The sequence below is a fragment of the Schistocerca nitens genome, chromosome 2, assembly GCF_023898315.1.
Source record: "Schistocerca nitens isolate TAMUIC-IGC-003100 chromosome 2, iqSchNite1.1, whole genome shotgun sequence".
Taxonomy (NCBI): domain Eukaryota; kingdom Metazoa; phylum Arthropoda; class Insecta; order Orthoptera; family Acrididae; genus Schistocerca; species Schistocerca nitens.
This window is the reverse complement of record NC_064615.1, coordinates 1,111,032,381-1,111,052,213: the sequence shown is the minus strand read 5'-3', so window position 1 is coordinate 1,111,052,213 and position 19,833 is coordinate 1,111,032,381. Positions and strand designations below refer to the sequence as shown.

The window sequence follows — 19,833 nt, the reverse complement described above, 5'->3', positions numbered from 1 at the left end:
ACCTACGTGCATGCTGAAGGTTCTACTGGTACCTGGCCATCTCCACACTTCTATGATAGCATCAGGTACCAGACAAATCTTGCACTCACGGTCAATGACAATATGATACCACTGATCCACGTTCCATTCAAGATGTTCTCTGCCCACTGTCTTTCACACATCATAGTCACGGAGAGTTTCGTAGTGGATGCCTAGGCTCTATACTGATCATATCGATAAAGTTAGGCGTTTCCAGTTTCCCCCAAAAATGCTGCCTGCAGTTCTGCTGCATATCCTTGGGGCACCTTAGGACCCATAATTTAAAAACTGTGGGCATTATCTGGTGCTGTCAACTGCAAGCAACCACTCCAATGCCTCGTGTTTCACAACAGTGACCAAATGTTCGAATGATGCACCATCATTTATGCAAACCTAATGGGTAACGTCCCATTCCGGCAACCATCTAGCCATAAAGTGACAACATGTGAACTGTGTAAGCTCAAAATGACCTTTTGCAGCATGGGCAGAATGAACTACGTACACAAGCTGCTTTGTCCCGTTCACAGCACTAAGAATTGAGGATTACTTTTCCCCTACATACGTGGTGTAAGGGGTGATTTCCTGTGGTCATAAAAGTACTGAGAAAACAGAGACACAAACTATGCAAGTCTTGAGTGTATTGCAAAATACTTTTGAGCAGCTTATAAGTGACCAGATTCTTCACTTTCTCCCTGTCCACAATATTAAATCTTCCAGTTCACTGGTCATGATAATGTCCAAATTGCTCATAAGATACGTAGTTTGTATACTTACCCTCTTCACCATTCATGTCAGGCATCTCAGTTTTAACAATCTGTTGCTTCTGCTGATTCTGTTGATTTTGGCGGGTAGCAACAATATCTGGCATTACAGCATCAATAAGTGACAGGCTGTCCACCATTCGGTTTTCAGTCCCGTCCTGAACATAGAATTGAGACCTAATTAATTATTGCAGGTAATGTGAAACTTCAAATAATTCTACAACAATAATGGAAATTCCTCGATGGAAAAGTAAAGGAAAAACAACCACTTACCTATAGAGGACTGGTGGGTGGCAATGAGAAACATGTGATAGAAAACAGTTAACACAATGTTTTGAGCTCTTGCTCTTTTTCAAGTAGAGTACACATTTGCCCACACGACCACAAAGACCCCCAAATGTACATGCCTGTGGTACACCCGTAGTAGACCCATGGTCTCAGTCTTGTCACTACCACAGGCGTGTACATTTGTGGTGGTGTGTGTGAAAGCTTAAAATAATAATTGTACTAGATTACAACATAAAAAGTCAGGCACCACTGGCATGTACAAAACTGGTTCAATAGTAAGATTACTAAATACACGAATGCGTAGTTTCGTGGCGATATATGCTGATGAAATTCTCTTAAGACTTCCAGGTGCATCAAGTGGTTTAAAATCCACAAACATTCATTCAGCAAAGTGTTCCTTGGCCACTGTCAAGTGCTGATTGTTTAATGATTGCTGTTTCCTTTGCACTGCCTTCAGTAACATCACTGGCATTTGCTCCTGCGCTACATATGGTAATGTTTTTGTTGTGTGCTTGCCATACGCACTTTGATCATCTGATGGTCAGGTTCCACGCTGTGCTTATCTGCAGGCCGGCATTTTTATTGAGAGTGTTGTAAGGAATTTTTATCTCAATTGCTTCTTTTATGACACTGTCCCAGAAACTATTAATCCATGTAATACCAGATGTCTCAGCAATGCAATACTGTGCCCGTTTTCTAGAGCATATTCCCCTATCACTAATTTCTCGCAATACCATACATGGAAAGATCTCTCATGTTCTACATGTTCAACAGTACATAGTCTGTCTTACATAAAACTGTCCATTCCCACAGGGTATTCTATATACTACTGTCATTCTGAGACCTACATCGTCTCTCACACGCCTCATCAGTTGTCGTATTTTAGCTGGGACCCTGAGGACAAAATCAATTTTATACCTCTTTAGGAGCCAGCTAATGTCTCATCTTATTGAGCCAGAGAATGAGTAAACCACAACCATCTCCGTGTTGTCCTCGCGGAACTTCTACTTGCGTTTGTTTGGCAAGACGGCCTGTGAAGTCTGGCAGTTGTTGTAGCCATTTCCCTTGAATACTTTTCGTAAGTGGTTCAGCTGCCTTGGAAGGCTTTCGGTGTCTGAAATGACTTCTTCTCTATGCAACACAATCCTCAAAACAGAACTCTTCTGCAAAGGGTGGCACTAGTTGGTAGCATCCACATATTGGTCCATGTGGGTGGGTTTCCAGTGAACACTGCGGCTGAGACACCCATTTTCTTTATGGCAGATGAGAACATCAAGAAAAGGCAAGGCACCATCTGTTTCTACCTCCATCGTGAACTTGATGTCATGGATGATGTGGATGTGGTGCAAGAATCCTCCCAGCTTTTCACATCCATGAGACCAGACAATGATTGTGTCGTCAACGTAATGATAAAAGCAACTAGGCTTTGCAGGAACCGTGTCCAGGGTGACGTCCTCAACGTACTCCATAAGTGTGGTGTCACAGCCAGACACCACACTTACTAGGTGGTAGCTTAAATCGGCCGCGGTCCATTAGTACATGTCGGACCCGCGTGTCGCCACTGGCAGTGATCGCAGACCGAGCGCCACCACACGGCAGGTCTCGAGAGACGGACTAGCACTCGTCCCAGTTGTACGACGACGTTGCTAGTGACTACACTGACGAAGCCTTTCTCTCATTTGCCGAGACAGTTAGAATAGCCTTCAGCTAAGTTAATGGCTACGACCTAGCAAGGCGCCATTTGTACCATTGCATGTATCTCAAGATAGTCTCACTTGTATCATCAAGAATGCTGTATACCAAAGGACGATATAAAAGTTAAGTGTTCTAGTAGCTACGTTCTTTTCTTTATCACATTCATTACGAATCCTGTTCCAGACTTAACGCCGGACGGCGTGAGTTGACGCGTGCCCTTTCGGCTACTTCACTGTGGACTGGCTGCCTTAACAGTCCACTACAATAAGCAAGCTGGGTTGACAGGAAGTAATGGATTCCCCATCAAGACGCCATCCATCTGGTTAAAACAGTCCCTTAATAAAGTCGGCAGCCTGCAGCTACGCACGGCTTGGAACACAGCCATCAGAAGGCTCAGCAAGTGACATCACTGAAGGTGGTGCAGCTGTATAAGGATGGCAGCAGCAGTCATATGGCAGTCACCATTTGACTATACCCGAGGAGTATTCAGTCGAAAGCTCATGGATTTTAAACTACTTTACATTGCTGGAAGGCAGAGACAATTTTATCAAGATTACTAAAGTTTGCTTAAGACTTACCTTTGGTAAAATTTACAATAATTATGGAAATTCCTGGATGGAGCAATATGTTAAATAAGGGAAAAGCAAGCACTCACCTAAAGAGTGGATTGATGCATGGAGCACAGTAACACACTACAGAAAACAGCATTCACACTAGCTTTCAAGCACTAGCTCATTTTCCAGCAACAGCACACATGCACGCGTGTGCACGCGCGCGCGCGCGCGCACACACACACACACACACACACACACACACACACACACACACACACACACACACAAAGTGCGTGCGCACAGGCAAACACAATGCTCACTCCCATGGCCCTGCCAAGACTAATTATTGAAAGTAGCTGCCTGAGCTCAGAGAGGTGGGGAGGGGATGGGGGATGGGGATTGACACTAGGAGCGGGTGGGGAGAGAGGGGGGGGGGGAAGAGGCAAGTCTTCAGACATGACTTCATGGCTGCACAACAGAAAGCAAAATCTACAGAGCGTACAACAAAAACAGATGCAGGAAGAAAGAGAAGGGAAAAAAGGAAGGGGGAGGGGGTAGGAGAGAAAAAAAGGTGAAGATGGAGAGGAAGAAAGGGGCAGGACAGAGAGGAAGATGGGCTGAAAAACGGGAGAGGAGAGGGAGACAGAGGGAGATGGAGGAGGCCCAAATGGGTGGGGGGGGGGGGGGGGGAAGAAGGGTGGGAGAAGGCATTACATCTGGGATCTGGGAAGAGAAGGAGTGGTACAGACAGAAGAGGGATGGGACAAGGCAAGGGGGGCCAGTGGGAAGAGGTTACTGGGGATTTGGGGCAGGTGGGTTGCAAAAGTTCAGGATATGCTAGAGAGACAATTTTGACCCGCATAGTTCAGAAAAACTTGTGCTGTACGTGACTATCCAAATGGCCTGCACAGTAAAGCAGCTGTTGAAGTCATTAGTGCTGTTGCTTTCCACAGCTTGGTGGTGGCCATTTATGCAAGTAGACAGCTGGTTATTTGTCATACCCAAATAGAATAGCATAGCTGAAATACTGTGTAACATTGCTGTTTTCACTTTTGGCCATCCTTATTGGGTTGGCACTGCCTGTAACTGGAATGCCTGTGACTGGACTGCTGTAGGACGTGGTGGTTGGGTGTATGGAACAGGTCTGGCACCTGGACTGACCACAAGGGAACAATCCATGGCGGGCAGGACAGAGAGTAGGAATGGACAAGGAGCAGAACTCTACTTTGGGTGGGGGGGTGGGGTGAGTATCATTTTGGGTAGGATATCTGTCATCTCAGAGCACGTGTGAGGCAGCCAAAGTCCTGGTGGAGGATGTGGTTGAGTTTTCCAAGGCCAGGCTGATGCTGGGTGATCGGAAGTACTAATTGGTGGCTGGTTAACAGGTCTACAGATGTCAGAGGAGCATATGGCATGGGAGACTTTTTTATGGATAATCTGGATAGGATTTTACCTGATTGTGAAGCTCTATTATGGTTATTGGTATATTTCAACGAATACTGTTTTCCACTACAGATGTGGTGTCCACTGATGCCAAGGCTGTAAGGAAGGAACTTTTTGTCATGGAAACAGGTGATAGATTGTAACGTGGCAAGTTATTATAAGATGACATTCGTTGCAGTAAGGCACAAAGCCGTTTGGTACAGTGCTTTGCTCACAGCACAGCTGACGCTGCCTGCATGAGAACTGCATAGCATAACAGTCAGTCAATACGAAGATTCATACCCTCTACGAATCTAAATAATCCATGTTAGTTATTATTCGATTTTGTTCAAATTTGGTACACAGCCTTTTGTTATTAATGGAGTGATGCTGTCAAAATTTCAGATTTTCATTTATTATTGTGCCAGGGATAAAGAAAATCACCTAAAAGTCCTAAAACCAATGCTTGTTTTTTAAAACCATGTTAGGAACAAATACAGATTGACTTGCATTATCATTTGAAGCCATTCCAAAGTTACCAGTGCATAAAAATCAATTAATTAGAATTTTCTTTTTTAACACTTTAGTCATTGTGCATTATGTAATACAAAAATAGATCAAAATTATTATTTCATTTTATTTTGTTGTGTGAGTGTGTGAGAATGATTGATAGAGTGTATGTGGGACATACGTTAAAACTTGATACATCATTTTTCATAAAACCTTGTACAAACAGACCTTGGGAAAGTTATGGTGCAACCATGATTCACATGATGTATGGCAGTGTGAGCTTGCTTTTGTATAAAAGCAGCCAGAATGAAAGTTAGAGGAGGAATAAGTTTATTTATCAATTTGGAGAATAATTCCTACTTCACTTATTTTGGTTAAACAATGTACTAGAAATTGAAGTTTGAATGATGTTAATTACTATCAGATTATTGATTGGATAAGGCAAGTATTGGTGCGAGCATGATCTGGAAGGAACATTCTGATTAGTCACTTGGATCAACAGCCAATCAGAATTAAGCTGTTCCCAAGCGAATATAGTGGCGTGAGCAGTGAGTAGAATAGTTTGAGAGAGTCGCTTGCTAACCGACCTACTGATAACTCCATATTACATAGCTCCATAAAAATACTCTGAAAAATGGAAGAAATAGTGAATTAATTGCAGTTCAAATACCTCGTGACTGGAGTTACGAATATTTTAATGAAAGTTTGGTGTTTCTAAATTAAATAGTTTGAAAGTATGAATGTGTATACTTTCTGGTCATAGTAACAATTCCGCATGGCATGTTTCGTGCGCTATACAGAATACTTTGGTGAGCACTTCTTTCTAAGAAGACCACTTAAATGACCGAATGTTTAACTCATGAATAGTTGTGGGTGGGTACCTGGTAGAACGTGAAAATTAGTCGGGTTGGAGTTGCAAAAATTCTGGCTACTTTTCAAGTGAAACTATGTTGTACAGACAGTGAACTTAGAATGACAGAGCATTACCATATTTTTTTCCCTACTCTTTTCTGCCCACATCACTCTTCTGCTGTCCAGATTATGCAATGCCTTCTCCCACCATTCCTCCTCCCCATGGAGCCATTCTTCCTCTCCCTCTCTCCCCCTCTTCTCATCCATTCTCCCCTTTCTCTCCCATTTCTGCCCATGCAGCCATTCTCCCACTCCGCCCCCCCCCCCCCTCTTCTCATCCTCTCTCCTTTTTCCTCTTTCTCGGTCCCCTTCTCTTTCCTCTCCCTTTCATCTTCACCTTTCTCTTTCCTTTACCTCCTACCCTTTTTTTGCCTTCTTGTTCTTCCTTACACTTCTGCTTGTTGTACCCCTTGTACTTTTTTCATCTTGTTTTGTGATCATGAAGTCAGCTGCCTCAAGACCTGCCTCTTCCCCACTTCCTGCTCCTTGTGTCCTCTCCCGCCTACTCTCCACCTGCACCTCCATCAGCTCAGGCAACTTTTCAACAATAATCACATATCAATAATTAGTCTTGCTGTGGCCATGAGAGTATGCATTTGGGTGTCTGTGTGGTTGTGTGTACTACTGCTGGAATAAGTGCTAGTGCTCAAAAGCTGCTAGTGCAAATACTGTTTTCTGTTACATGTTACTGTGCTCCTCGCATCAATCTGCTACAGATGACTGGCAAGGGAACCCACACAATAGTTTGGAGGGGGCGCGAGGGTTTACAGACCTCGGAGTATGGGGAATTTTTAATATTTTGTAAGACATATGGTGATTTATAAAAGGCCAAAAGAACGTTCCAGTTCTAACTCTGTTAAAAACCTACCTAATACTGACCTTTAAATCAACTTCTTGAAAGAACAACATACAAGTACACTAAATGTTTTCCTTTCCCTGTCAGCTGGTGGGGGCACCTTTGGTGAGTGGTTGCCTTTCCCTTAGGTAAAAAAAACTCATTTATGGCAGCCAAACAGAAAATGAAACCATGTACATACTGTATCTATCTATGTTCATTGTTTTAACTGTGTATGTTAGTGTTACATTGTGTGCTATAGGTATTAGTACTCTCTAGAGATGCCGTAACTGATGAAACATTTCAGCTGCCAGTAAAACGTATGAGTAAATAATGTATATGATTGCAGTTATTCACTATGTGCTGACAAGAGTAAAATCTGGTTCACACACAAAATTAGATGCAATTTACATTAACTTTGTTCAGTAAAAACATTTCAAGTGGCTGTCTTTTTAATTTACCCTGATGAAACTCAAAAACCTGCTACATTTATAATGTTTCACCTGCTGCATTGAGTTAACAATGACTAAACCTAGATAATATTTTTAAAGCACTATACTTTTGTAATAACTTCAACATTTAAAACTTTTGATCACTTTTAGGATTGATTGCCAGCAATTTCCAACATCTTGAGAAGCTGAGCATTTTCCCCCCATTTTTAATGGCACCACAAACAAATAAATGCTTTGCCCACTCTCTCAGTCATATTAGCATAGTCTCTGTTTGTAACAGCCTTTCCACCTGGATATTCCTTCAACATGTGAACAAGTGAAAGATTAGTTGGTGCATACGGATAACTACACATTTAAGCAAGGTAATGCCCAATGCTTCTAACCACAAAAATTATCTGCCCATTTACATTTCAGGAATAATTATAAATCAAAGTTACCATTTTTTCCTGATCTGGGATGCTCCTTTCAAGCTTTTAAGTCATTGCTGCCCTATTTTCTGCTCTCGTTACCTCTAACAACGAGCACAAAAAGTTTAAAGAGACTTCATTTAATTTTGCATGACCTATGAAAGATGATATACTTGGAAACTACTGTGGTGAGGTGGTAATTACCAGGAACTTACGGCGACTGAAGTTGGATGCCTTGTAAAAAATCCTACTCAATAAAAGAAAAGCAGTTCAATTCACGGTAAATAAATCCTCAAGATGAAGGAGGTAGCTGTCTGGCCAGGTACTGGATACCAGCCATCCCATAAGCCAGATACCCAGCCAAACATTGCCATGAAGGATGAGACAAGCACGTAGATTCAGGTATATTCAAGCATCATCATTCATGAGTGAAGTGAGTGAATAACATATTGATTGCCAGACTTATCTATTTGAACAGTTGCAAATTTTATCACTTTTACTTCTTGCTATTTGAGGCTACTACTAAAAATAATTTGTTAATTGCAAGATAATTTATTTTTCATCAGTAAAGGCAAGATCACCTGTTTGAGATTATTAAATAGTGACAATAATAAAACCAGCCTCTTTTTTTTTAGAAGTAAACACGAGAGGTATGTACTACTACTACTGAAGCATTAGATTGTCTTTCATTCTTTTGTTTTGAATTTTTTATGACAATCATCAGCAAGGGGTTTGTCCTCAGATTTACTGATTCACATCATTAAGTAGATATCGTATTTATAAAATACTCAGTATAATTTAACTTGCTTGGGATGTACAGATGTTTATGTGCAATGTTGTTGTAAAAAACCAGGGGTATTCCGTGCAAAGTGGTCTAAAGGTTCCCACAAGACCATCACAGATTTTTATGAAATTTGGTACAAGCATTCACACACATTCCAAATAAACATAAGTAAAGTTTTACTTTCACCAATGATGCCATCACCATAATCATGGGTGGAAGTAATGATGTATACAGAAATGAGGGTAAACATGCGATCCAGTGTTTAAAAAACTACATTACATGATCTGAAAGTTCCGAACATCATAGTTACTAGCTTGCCTCACAGATACGACCTGCAAGAAAATTCCATCGTAAATCTGGAGCTTGCAAAAGTAAACAGACAGTTCTACAAAATATGCAAGTCCCAACAAAACGTAACATTTTTTTGATCTTCCTGATGCAAGAGATTTGTTTACGAAACATGGACTACATTATAATAACGCTGGCAAGTCATATGTTGGTAAAATGCTAGCGAAATTAATACAAAAAGATGACGACGTTGCAAGAAAACCGATTGCCATGCAACCAGTTTTGACCAAGGAAATGGAAAAACGGGAAAACAATTTCAAAATCACACACATAGTCACAGACACAGTGCCAGCTCAAACAGGAACATCGCGTCCAGAAGATGAGACGGTGCCAGAACCAGCCTCAGAAGATACAGCAGAGATTGAAATTATCGTCAAGAAAACTGTACCTACTCATCATCCAGATGCTCACACACAGGGAAACTGATGAAAGGGGCCAATTCTTTCTGAATTTGGCCCAATACAACGAATCCAGAACAAGCAGTCAACACTCAGGTGGACGTTCCATTACTTTATAGTCAAATTAGATTTAAAGACCCTCTACCTAATAATATATGCAGTAGCAATTTCATTATACACTTAAGCATCAGAGGTCTGTCTGAAGGAATGATCAGGAAGCTTTATGATATAGAAATTTTGCTAAAAAGTGTGAAACAATCTGTGAAAGTAATATGCCTTAATGAACATTGGCTAAAATCTAGAAATATCAGTCTTCTGAATAAACTTACAGGTTATAAACTGGCTACCAGCTTTTGTAGGGCCAATGGGTATGGAGGCTCTTGCATACTAGTTCATTCCACAGTAGACTACGATATCAGACAGAATAGAGTTTAAAGAGTATAACATATTAATTACCAGCATATATCGCACCCCTGGATACCATATAAGCTCTGTAGTTTTAGATAAGTTTGAAACATAGCTACATAAATTAAAAAGTGAGAAACTGTACAATAAAGTGGTTATATGTGCTGACTTCAACATAGATTTAAGGACTGATGACAAGTTTTCTTCACACTTAAAGAATCTGGTAGCCACAAATGGGCTAAATCTCAATTTTGATCAGTATACAAGAATTACAGCAACCTATTTATTTTATTTATTTATTTATTTAGCATCCAGTAGATCACACATGTGATATAGGATTTGTCATTTGATTACACGTAACACATAACAACACATACACATAATAAATTGACAAACATATACAAACAGCAAACAAATTACATACACATAGTACAATAGTAGTGTACAACAACATATTACCCAAAAAACAAAAGTACATGCTCACAATGAAAATTTTTAGATAATGAACTATGCCTTATACACAAAACTTGTTACGGATATACACAAAAATGTATTACGGATAGTTAACAGATTTTTCCTAAATTTTATAATTACAAAGTTGAAAACATCATTTAATTAGTCTGAATTTAAAAAAAAAAAAAAAAAAAATAAGTAGGCTACAGGTTTCAATTCACAGTCTGAGACAGGTATTCATTTACACTGTAGAAGCATTTTTCCATCAAGTATTTTTTTACTTCATGCTTGAAATTATTTTTGCCTTTCAATTCTTTAATTTGAGATGGAAGTGCATTTAAAAGCTTTATTCCTAAGTGGCTAACATGTTTCTGACTTCTAGTTTTTGCTACATAGGGAATGTGGAAGTCTTTACAATGCCTTGTATTGTGATCATGGTAGCTTGAGTTGGTTTGGAGATCGCAGTTATTTTTACTTATTGTTTCCAGGCATTTAAAAATATATATTGATGGTATTGTAAGTATCTTTAGTTGTCTGAATAAGGGTCTACAGTGAGTTTGTGGTGGGCTGTGTGTCATGATACGAATAGCTCTTTTTTGCATAATAAAAATGTCATTTAGTCTTGACCTGGTTTTTCCCCAAAAACTTATGCCATAGCTTGCAACTGATTGGAAATAACTGAAATACACTGCTCTAATACATTCTTTGCTGCATACCTTGGATATTATTCTTAAGGCAAAACATGCTGAGCTAAGTTTCTGGGTAAGATACACACTGTGTTCATTCCAGTTTAAATCTTGGTCAATTCGCATTCCCAGAAACTTTGTAGTGCACACTTTTTCTATTTGTTTGCTATCCAGCATAAGGCACATATTTTCCCTTTGACACTTGCTTCCATACTGTATAAAGTTTGTTTTCTTTGTATTTAATGTCAGCTTATTTGAATAAAACCATGACTGGATGTATGAGAGCGTTTTCTCTGCTGTAGTACACAATGATTCTTTTATATCACTAATTATGATACTCGTGTCATCTGCAAATAGTAGAATTTTGGCTGAGCTGTCTGGAGCCTGTATATCATTTATATAAATTAGAAATAACAATGGGCCCAGAATGCTGCCCTGTGGAACACCTATTTCAATTTGTTTTGGTTCAGATACGAGTTTAAAATTGTGAAGATTGTTGGATGACCTCAGCTCAACAACTTGTGACCTGTTTTGCAGATAAGATTCAAACCATTTTTTAACAGTACCCCTGATGCCTATTGCTTCAAGTTTCTCTAGTAATATTACATGGTTCACAGTATCAAATGCTTTGGATAAATCTAGATTAATTCCAACAACCTGTTTATTTGACTCCAAATTTCTTACTATTTCTGTTGTGTAGTCCAATATGGCTGTTTCTGTACTGTGCCCTGCTCGAAAGCCATGTTGACTGTTATTTATTAGTTTATATTTTTCTAGATATTTTGTAACCCTGATTTTCATTAATTCCTCAATTATTTTGGAGAAGGCTGGAAGGAGAGATATAGGTCGGTAATTTTCTATTTTATGTCTGTCACCATTTTTGTATAGAGGTATCACTTTGGAGATTTTAAGTTTGTCCGGAAATATCCCTTCACTAAGGGACAAGTTTGCTATGTGCACTATAGGTTTGACAACACATGGAGCAATTTTCTTAATTATTGATACAGGTACATCATCCAAACCAGAGGACATTTTGGATTTCAAGCATTTAATGACTTTTAGAACTTCATGCTCATTTGTTGGCATTGCCATCATGCTGGTATTTACCATTGGAGTTGTCACTGTTGGTTGTTGCATAAATTTACTACTTAAAGTAAGGGGAATATTTACAAAATAATTGTTTACATAGTTTGCCATGGCATCTTTTTCTATGGGAATATTTTCATTATTTTTAAGATTGATTTCCTGTTCTTTAGTTTGACCCCCAGTTTCTTTTTTTACCATTTTCCACATCATTCTGGACTTGTTACTAGCTTGCCTTATTAATCTATCATTACTTAATAATTTTGCTTTTGCTAATACTTTGCGGTAAGTCTTTTTGTATGTCCTCACATACTCAACAAACTGCTGATCATGACATGTTTTTAACTTTAAACTTAGTAATTTCATGGTTTCACTTGACTTTTTAATTCCGGGTGTAATCCAGGTCCCTTTGGATCCAGATGATCTATAGCTCAAAAGCTTTTTTGGGAAACACATTTCAAAGTATGTCATAAAAGTGGAAGCAAATATATTGTAAGCATCATTTGTGTTTGTTTGTGCCAGGACCTCTGACCAAACTGCATTTTTTAAATTATTTTTGAACTGATTACAATTTTCAGTAGAGAAAAATCGTTTGTACTCCTTTTTATTTTCCTCCTCCTTGGGAGTTGCAGTGAGATTAAAGGTTAGTGCATTATGATCTGATAATCCTATATTTACATTTGTAACTGCAACTTCACGTGTGTGCACATTTGAGAAGATGTTATCTATTAGGCTTTCACTGGAATCTGTTATTCTAGTGGGAGCTGATATGTGGGGGAACATGTTGAAGCTTTTTAGTATGTCTAAAAACTTGTTTTTTACTGGACTCTGGACCAATAGATTAATATTAAAGTCACCACAAAGAATTATGGTAGAGTTCTCTGCAACATGTATTGACAATATTGTAAGTAGTTATAATTATTATGTAAAAGAAAAGTTTCTTCTAGATTTAGGAGTATCAGACCATAAATCGCTATTTGTATCACTACCGAAGCAAAATTCAGTCTGCACAACAAAAAGATGTAGAAATTTCAGTCAAGAAAATGTGGAAGTATTTTGCAAAAAACTAAGCCAAACCAAGTGGACAGTCAGCAAACACACTTCCACAAGTGACAATTACAATAACTTTTTTACTGAATTCTTGGGTATATTCAATGAATGCTTCCCTTTTGTAACAGTGAGGACCAGGTCCCAAAAAAGTAGATCCTGGGTAACAAAAGGAATTAGAGTGTCTAGTGCCACTAAGAGGAAACTGCATATGGAGGCAAAAGTAAATCGAAGCCCTCAATTTTTTAAGTATACAAAAGACATTCGACAAAATAGTTAAACTAGCAAAACATACTGTGAATAATAACTTCATTTCAAAAGCAAAAAACAAATCAAAAGCTGTTTGGTCTGTTATAAGAAGCGAAGTTGGCAGAGAGAAAATCCCCTTCTTAAATAGTGATAAATGGTAGAGCTGTTACAGAACCCAGTGCCATTTGTGAATCATTTAATGACTTTTTCATAAACTGTAACAAATTTGGTGACTGTTCACCACCAAAAACAAAGCCCAATATGACAGACAGCAATTGCCCATGTTTTAAGTTTTCTCATGTTTCCATCTCAGATGTCATCAAAATCATAATGTCCCTTAAAAATTCAAAATCTGCGGGGTGGGATGAGGTCCCCACTGAAATAATAAAAATAGTCCGGCGCAGAATTGCATATCCACTCTCTTTCATAATCAATCAATCTTTTGATGAGGGATGTTTCCCAGATCGATTAAAATATGCAGAAGTTCGGCCCATACATAAAAAAGGCAAACAAGATGAATTGGGCAACTATAGGCCAATCTCACTGTTACCAATTTTCTCAAAAATATTTGAAAGAGCTGCATGTGATCAGATCGAAAATCACAATTCATCTAACAGCATTATCTTAGGCAATCAATATGGTTTCAGAAAAGGCCGCAGCACAATCCATGCAATAAATGAATTAGTCACAAAAGTCAGCAGATGTCTTGATGATAGAATGTGTATGTCAGGCATCTTTTGTGACCTGTCCAAAGCCTTCGACACAGTAAATCATGACCTGCTTCTCCAAAAATTGGCACACTATGGTTTTCAAGGCAAATCTCTTAGCTGGATGTCATCATACTTGGTAAACAAAAGAGTACTTATTAACATCAACGGCAAGAAATTTCTCTCTGGCTGGAAACAACTCAATTAGGTGTTCCACAAGGTTCAATATTAGGGCCACTACTTTTTCTGTGTTATATTAATGATATGCCATGTCAGGTCCAGTATAATATTATCCTCTATGCAGATGACTCAACAGCTGTAGTCTGTTGTAAAAATGAGGTAGACCTAATTCGTCATATTAAACAAACACTTGGGGAAGTGGAGGCATGGGTCAAAAACAATAGCTTGACATTAAATTTTACAAAAACAGAAATTGTTCATTTCACCACAAAACAATCTGCACAGTCTATAAGTGAAATAAGGTATATGGACAAAAAATTCGAGACTGCAGACTGTGTCAAATTCCTTGGTGTATTAGTCAATAAAAACTTGTTATGGAGTCGCCATGTGGACAACATACTGGGTCGACTGAATAGCCTTGTATATATTATGAATGTATAGTATTACTGATTTAGCTGTAAGAAAAACTGTATATAATGCATATTTTGTTTCAGTCATTAGGTATAGTACAATTTTCTGGGGGTCTGAAAAAACAAATTTACTTAGAGCTTTTAGACTACAAAAAAGAATTATCTGAGCAATGGTGGGAGCAAAACCAAAGCAACATTGTAAACCTTTATTTGTAAAACTAGATCTAATGAGCATTCCAAGCATATACATCTATGAAACTCTCACTTTCACGAAAAGAAACCCACAACTTTTTGAGGGCAACTTCTTCTTGCATCAATATGATACTACATATAGAACGAGCTACATGTTACCTACCCACCGTTTAAAATCATATGAAAAAACCCCATACTATATGGGCAAGAAATTAAACGTAAAAGGTACCAAAACAGACCTGGAAAAATATCTGAAAGATAAATGTTACTATAGTGTAGAAGATTTCATGAATGGCAACAATGCATTATAATTGTAATTAAAATACCCCTTTGAAGATGTTACACCATATATATTATTAATTTAGCGTCTGTTTTTAGTATTATTATATATAGTGTAAAACTGACAAATCACCTATGTCACAATCTTTGATTGTATAAGGCATGTTATGTGATAATAAAAATTGAATTGAATATTTGCAGAGATTTGGTCATTTATTTGATCCCATAGCACAGCTTTTAAAATTACACAACTCTGTTTACTAAAATAATAATAAAGATTTCTTGTACAATTTTCAGATGGATAATTTAAGCAAAATCAACCAGAAAAATAGACACTTGGAAAATTGTGAAGTTTAGCTTTTTATATCTCTGGGAGTAATTGTGAGATAAACCTTAAATTTTGCACTTAATAACTTACCAATGCAAGATCTTACATTATACAATTCATTCTCCTCCTGCTTTCCAGTAATTTACAAATTGAGGACAAAGTTGACAGTATTTGTAAAAATGCCAAAATGAGTAATTTTAGCCCACTTTTACAAAAAAAAAGTCTTCTGCAAACTCTTTTAAACCAATAGCAGTGCACAATAAAAAGGCATACTCAAAGACTGCAGACAAACTGCTATGAACTTGACGAAAATTTATACAATGTGACAGTAGTGTAAAACCTGATGGCAGTTTATACACGGTGTGTTGCAGCTCTTATTCAACACTTTTACTAACATGATCTACAGTGCCTTGGTAATGCACAGTTAAATTATTCTGAAGTTTATATAACCAGTTTATTCGGTAGTTACGACAGAAAAAAACAGAAAAAGAAGAAGAAGAAGAAGAAGAAGAAGAAGAAGAAGTAGTAGTAGTCTGAAATATGTCATGATGAGTCGTGACAAATGACATCCCTTTTTTGAAGTTATTCAAGTTCTTCTGACTCAATTTCACTTCCTAGTCATCAGGACTTCTGATAATACCTTCCCCAGAGACTACTAAATAATCGTAGAACATAATAAAATATGAAAAATTTGAGTACAGCAGAATATGGTCGCATTTTCAAAGCACCTACACCTTGTCATTGCCTTTTAGCGCCTTATATGCTCGTATTGCATAGATTTTTAGGTGGTTTAAAACACGGTCTTTCTAACGACAATGGTTTTTGTAAAAGATGGCTAAAAATATCAATTCTTGGCATTTGTACGAACATTGTCAATTTTGCCCTTAATTTGTAAAATAATGGAAAGCAGTAAGAGAATGAGATCTTATAATCTAAGACCTTGTATTGGTATGTTATTAGGTTTAAAATTTAAGGTTTATCCCACAACTACTTCCAGAGATATAAAAAGCTAAACTTCACATTTTTTCAGGCATCTATTTTTCCTGTCAACTTTGCTTAAATTATCCATATGAAAATATGGTCAAAAAATCTTTGTTTTAATTACTTTACTTAAGAGAGCTGAAAAAGTTATACAAGTTTTGTTTCTTTCAAGAAAATATTGCCAGAGATGTTATGTTTCGAAGTAGCCAAAAACTGTGGGATGCACTGTTGAAAGCTGCACTATGAGGTCAAACAAATGACTATATTTCTGCAAGTTTTATATTACGAAAGTAAAACTTTACTTACATTCTTTGGGAACACGTGTGAATGTTCGCATAAAATTTCAGAAAAATATGTAATGGTTGTGCAGGAAATTTTTCCAAAATTAGACCACTTGGCATGGAAATGCCCTGCATTTAAACTAATAGAAAATACCTAACATACCTTAAACCCAATGAAATATTTCTTTTGTGTAGCAGATACTTCAGCTGTGAAAAAACATTTGAAAACAAAGCATCTAGATAAATTCCAAGCAATTTAATAAACATCCTGCTTATGCACACCTACACCATCTTTCGCCATACCCGGTATCCCCCCATACTAGTTCGCCTTCAGCACTGATAAAAAAGCAACTGACTATATCAGAAATGTTTGAAAGGAAAGAGCTTTGAGGTGCAAATGGCACAAATATTGTTACTTAATAGCGTAAATGATTGCGCTAGACAACATGCCTTTATCTATCATAGAACAGACCAGATTTACATGTCTCCTAGAACAAGCATTACCTTGCTGTAAAATGCCATGCTATCATGGACTGCTGGGATACTAATCAAATTGCTCACTCATGACTGTGGTGCAAACACCATGAAAGCTCCCAGCTACTTTATTCATTCACTGCAGGAGTTTGTAATTGAGTCATTGAAGGTCCAGGTTGAAGTTACAAGAATAATCACTTCTGGTAGATCCCTCGAAACGCGCTGCAATCATTTGCGCTTCTCTCAAGAAACACTGTTGGCGACTCAAAAAGAGGAACATTGTTCAGAGTATCAGTTGGTATAAGGTATCAGCACAACGTGTAATTTCCACCCTTTATATTGCAGAGCACCTGTTGGAACAAGAAGAGGGCATGTATCTGAAGTTGTCTGATTATGACCTGCTTAGGAATTTGATGTGTCGCCAGTGGTGTTTGACGGAGCATATTGTCAATCTTCTGAAGTCCTTTGAACAAATAACAAATACAAAATCTGGTCCCTTCTGCAAATTCGAATAATACCACATGCTGCAGTGTCAAATAAGTATTTAGACAAGGGTGAGACAGTATAAAAAACACTGACCACACATGAGAAATTTGTTGACAGCTGAATTAGAAAGTTGTTTCAGCTCCTTAAATGAAAAGTCAAATTACTTGATTGAAACCTGTCTAGATATAAGATTCAAGACAGACAATTTGGGATTTGTTGAAGCTGAAAAATCTCAACAATTCCGATAAAATTTTGCGAAGATTCTTCCACCAATAGCTTTACACCTCTAATGCTTGCTAAAAGAAGTAAAGGAGACGAGACTGAATCAGTTGTGACTCGCAAAACTTATTATGTGTTTAGGGAGTGCTTTAATGAGTCATAAATGAAAATAATGTGAGACAGTCAAGAAATATATGCGACTCCAAGCAAGATTAACTACTAACTGAAAAGTCTAAACCAACTACAACTGGGATCCTTATATTTGGCAATGTAATCAAATTTGACAAAATTTGTCGGATTTATCTTTCTGCAATTTGCATCAGTGTATGTAATGAAAGAATCTTCTCTGGAGCTTGCCTTATTTACAATGACAAGTTAAATTGCATATTACTTCTTTTATTTTTTAAAATTTCAGTAATAGTTACAGAGCCCGTAGATTCTATTACTGAATTACTGAAATACTGAAAAGTTTCAAATTCTCACAAATGTCATGGTCATGATTTAAGAGAGCTTGAACATTTTATTCTGTGTGAAGACTGGATTGCGGGAGCAGATAGTGCCCTATCAAAGACAGTTAAGCTGTAGGCCTAGTTGGAATTAGAATTTGTGGATCTAAAGTTTATATTTGTCATATCATATGCTTTGTTGGGGGAATGCATTACAGGAATCTAGTTTTTGAGGGGGGAAAAGGTACAAATCAGTTTCTTTGCAGGTAAATTTATTCTGCGTATTGAGGACCATGATGTAGAAACTAATTCCATTAAGTCTGCTACAGACTGCAATAAGAGAGCAAGTGGTTGGGCTCCCATTTTATGCCACTTCACACAGAAGTGATGTCACAAACATGAAAATAGCAAAAGAGTACAAGATAAGTGAGTCACTTTGTTCAGATGACAGATGCAAACTGTAATTACAAAGAAATGTCGTTCAGGTATGACGACGTTTTTGAAGAAACATCTGGTGTAATGAAGCTTCATGCAAATCTTCATGATTGAGCGAGGTGGCACAATGGTTAGCACAATGGACTCACATTCGGGAGGATGACAGTTCAAACCTGCATCCGGCCATCTCGATTTAGTTTTTCCAGGATTTCATTAAATCACATCAGACAAATGCCGGGATGGTTCCTTTGAAAGGGCACAGCCAATTGCCTTCCCTAATCTGAGCCCATGCTCCATCCCTAATGACATCATTGGTGATGGGATGTTAAACACTGAATCTCCTCCTCCAAATCCTCATGAACCATTTTGCCTTCATTTCTGTTCTATTCTGTGGACGAAACAGCAGAAGGTAGTAAGGGCACAGTGCATATATTAGGGTGGAAAATCGTTAAAGGTCACAGAGTACCAATAACAATCCATTACTTGTCATGAACATAGCTTTTCCACAACACGATCATATTCTGACTGTGAACATGCATTCACTATGTTATTTGCAGTAGCACATCTGCAGTTCTATTTCCTTATTCATTATTAGACTTTCTTCAGTATTATCACGACTTTTTTCTATGTTAATAACTCTGTACTTACCTGGCCAGAACTACTGTTCTTCCTGACACTGCACTTCACTCATCTCCACTTTACGTAACTTAAATTCAGCCTATCTACTGGAATTGTTTTTTTTTCTGATGACAACAAATTCCTGAGTAATATCTCATGCCCACACAACTCACCCCCAACTTCCCCAGATAATCAAATAGAGGATCATTTTACCATAAGAATGTTTTACCCAGGATGATGCCATGATCACTAAAGCAGAGTTGCATGCCCTTGGGAAATGTAATGCTTATAGTCTCCCCATGCTTACATCCACTCACAGTATCAAGACAGCAAGGACTTACTGGTTAACATTACAATGACAGATTACGCAATCAACCAGACTGTTTCCCCTGCATCTACTAATACATCTGTTGCTATCCCACTTCAGGACATATGTTAGCCTGTCCTCACCACAGATACCTCACTAAAGTGGCTGCAGCTATTGTACAGG

The 19,833-nt window shown here is 38.0% G+C and overlaps 1 protein-coding gene across 1 annotated transcript in view; it reads right to left on the bottom strand.

The window, feature by feature from the left end:
• Window positions 1-19,833, bottom strand: part of LOC126237505 (F-box-like/WD repeat-containing protein TBL1XR1) — a 196,211-nt gene that overhangs the window by 76,638 nt on the left and 99,740 nt on the right. Inside the window, exon 3 of the mRNA XM_049947662.1 lies at window positions 793-937. Within this exon, the coding sequence (XP_049803619.1) occupies window positions 793-937 (145 nt within the window). The remainder of the gene's footprint in view (window positions 1-792; window positions 938-19,833) is intronic.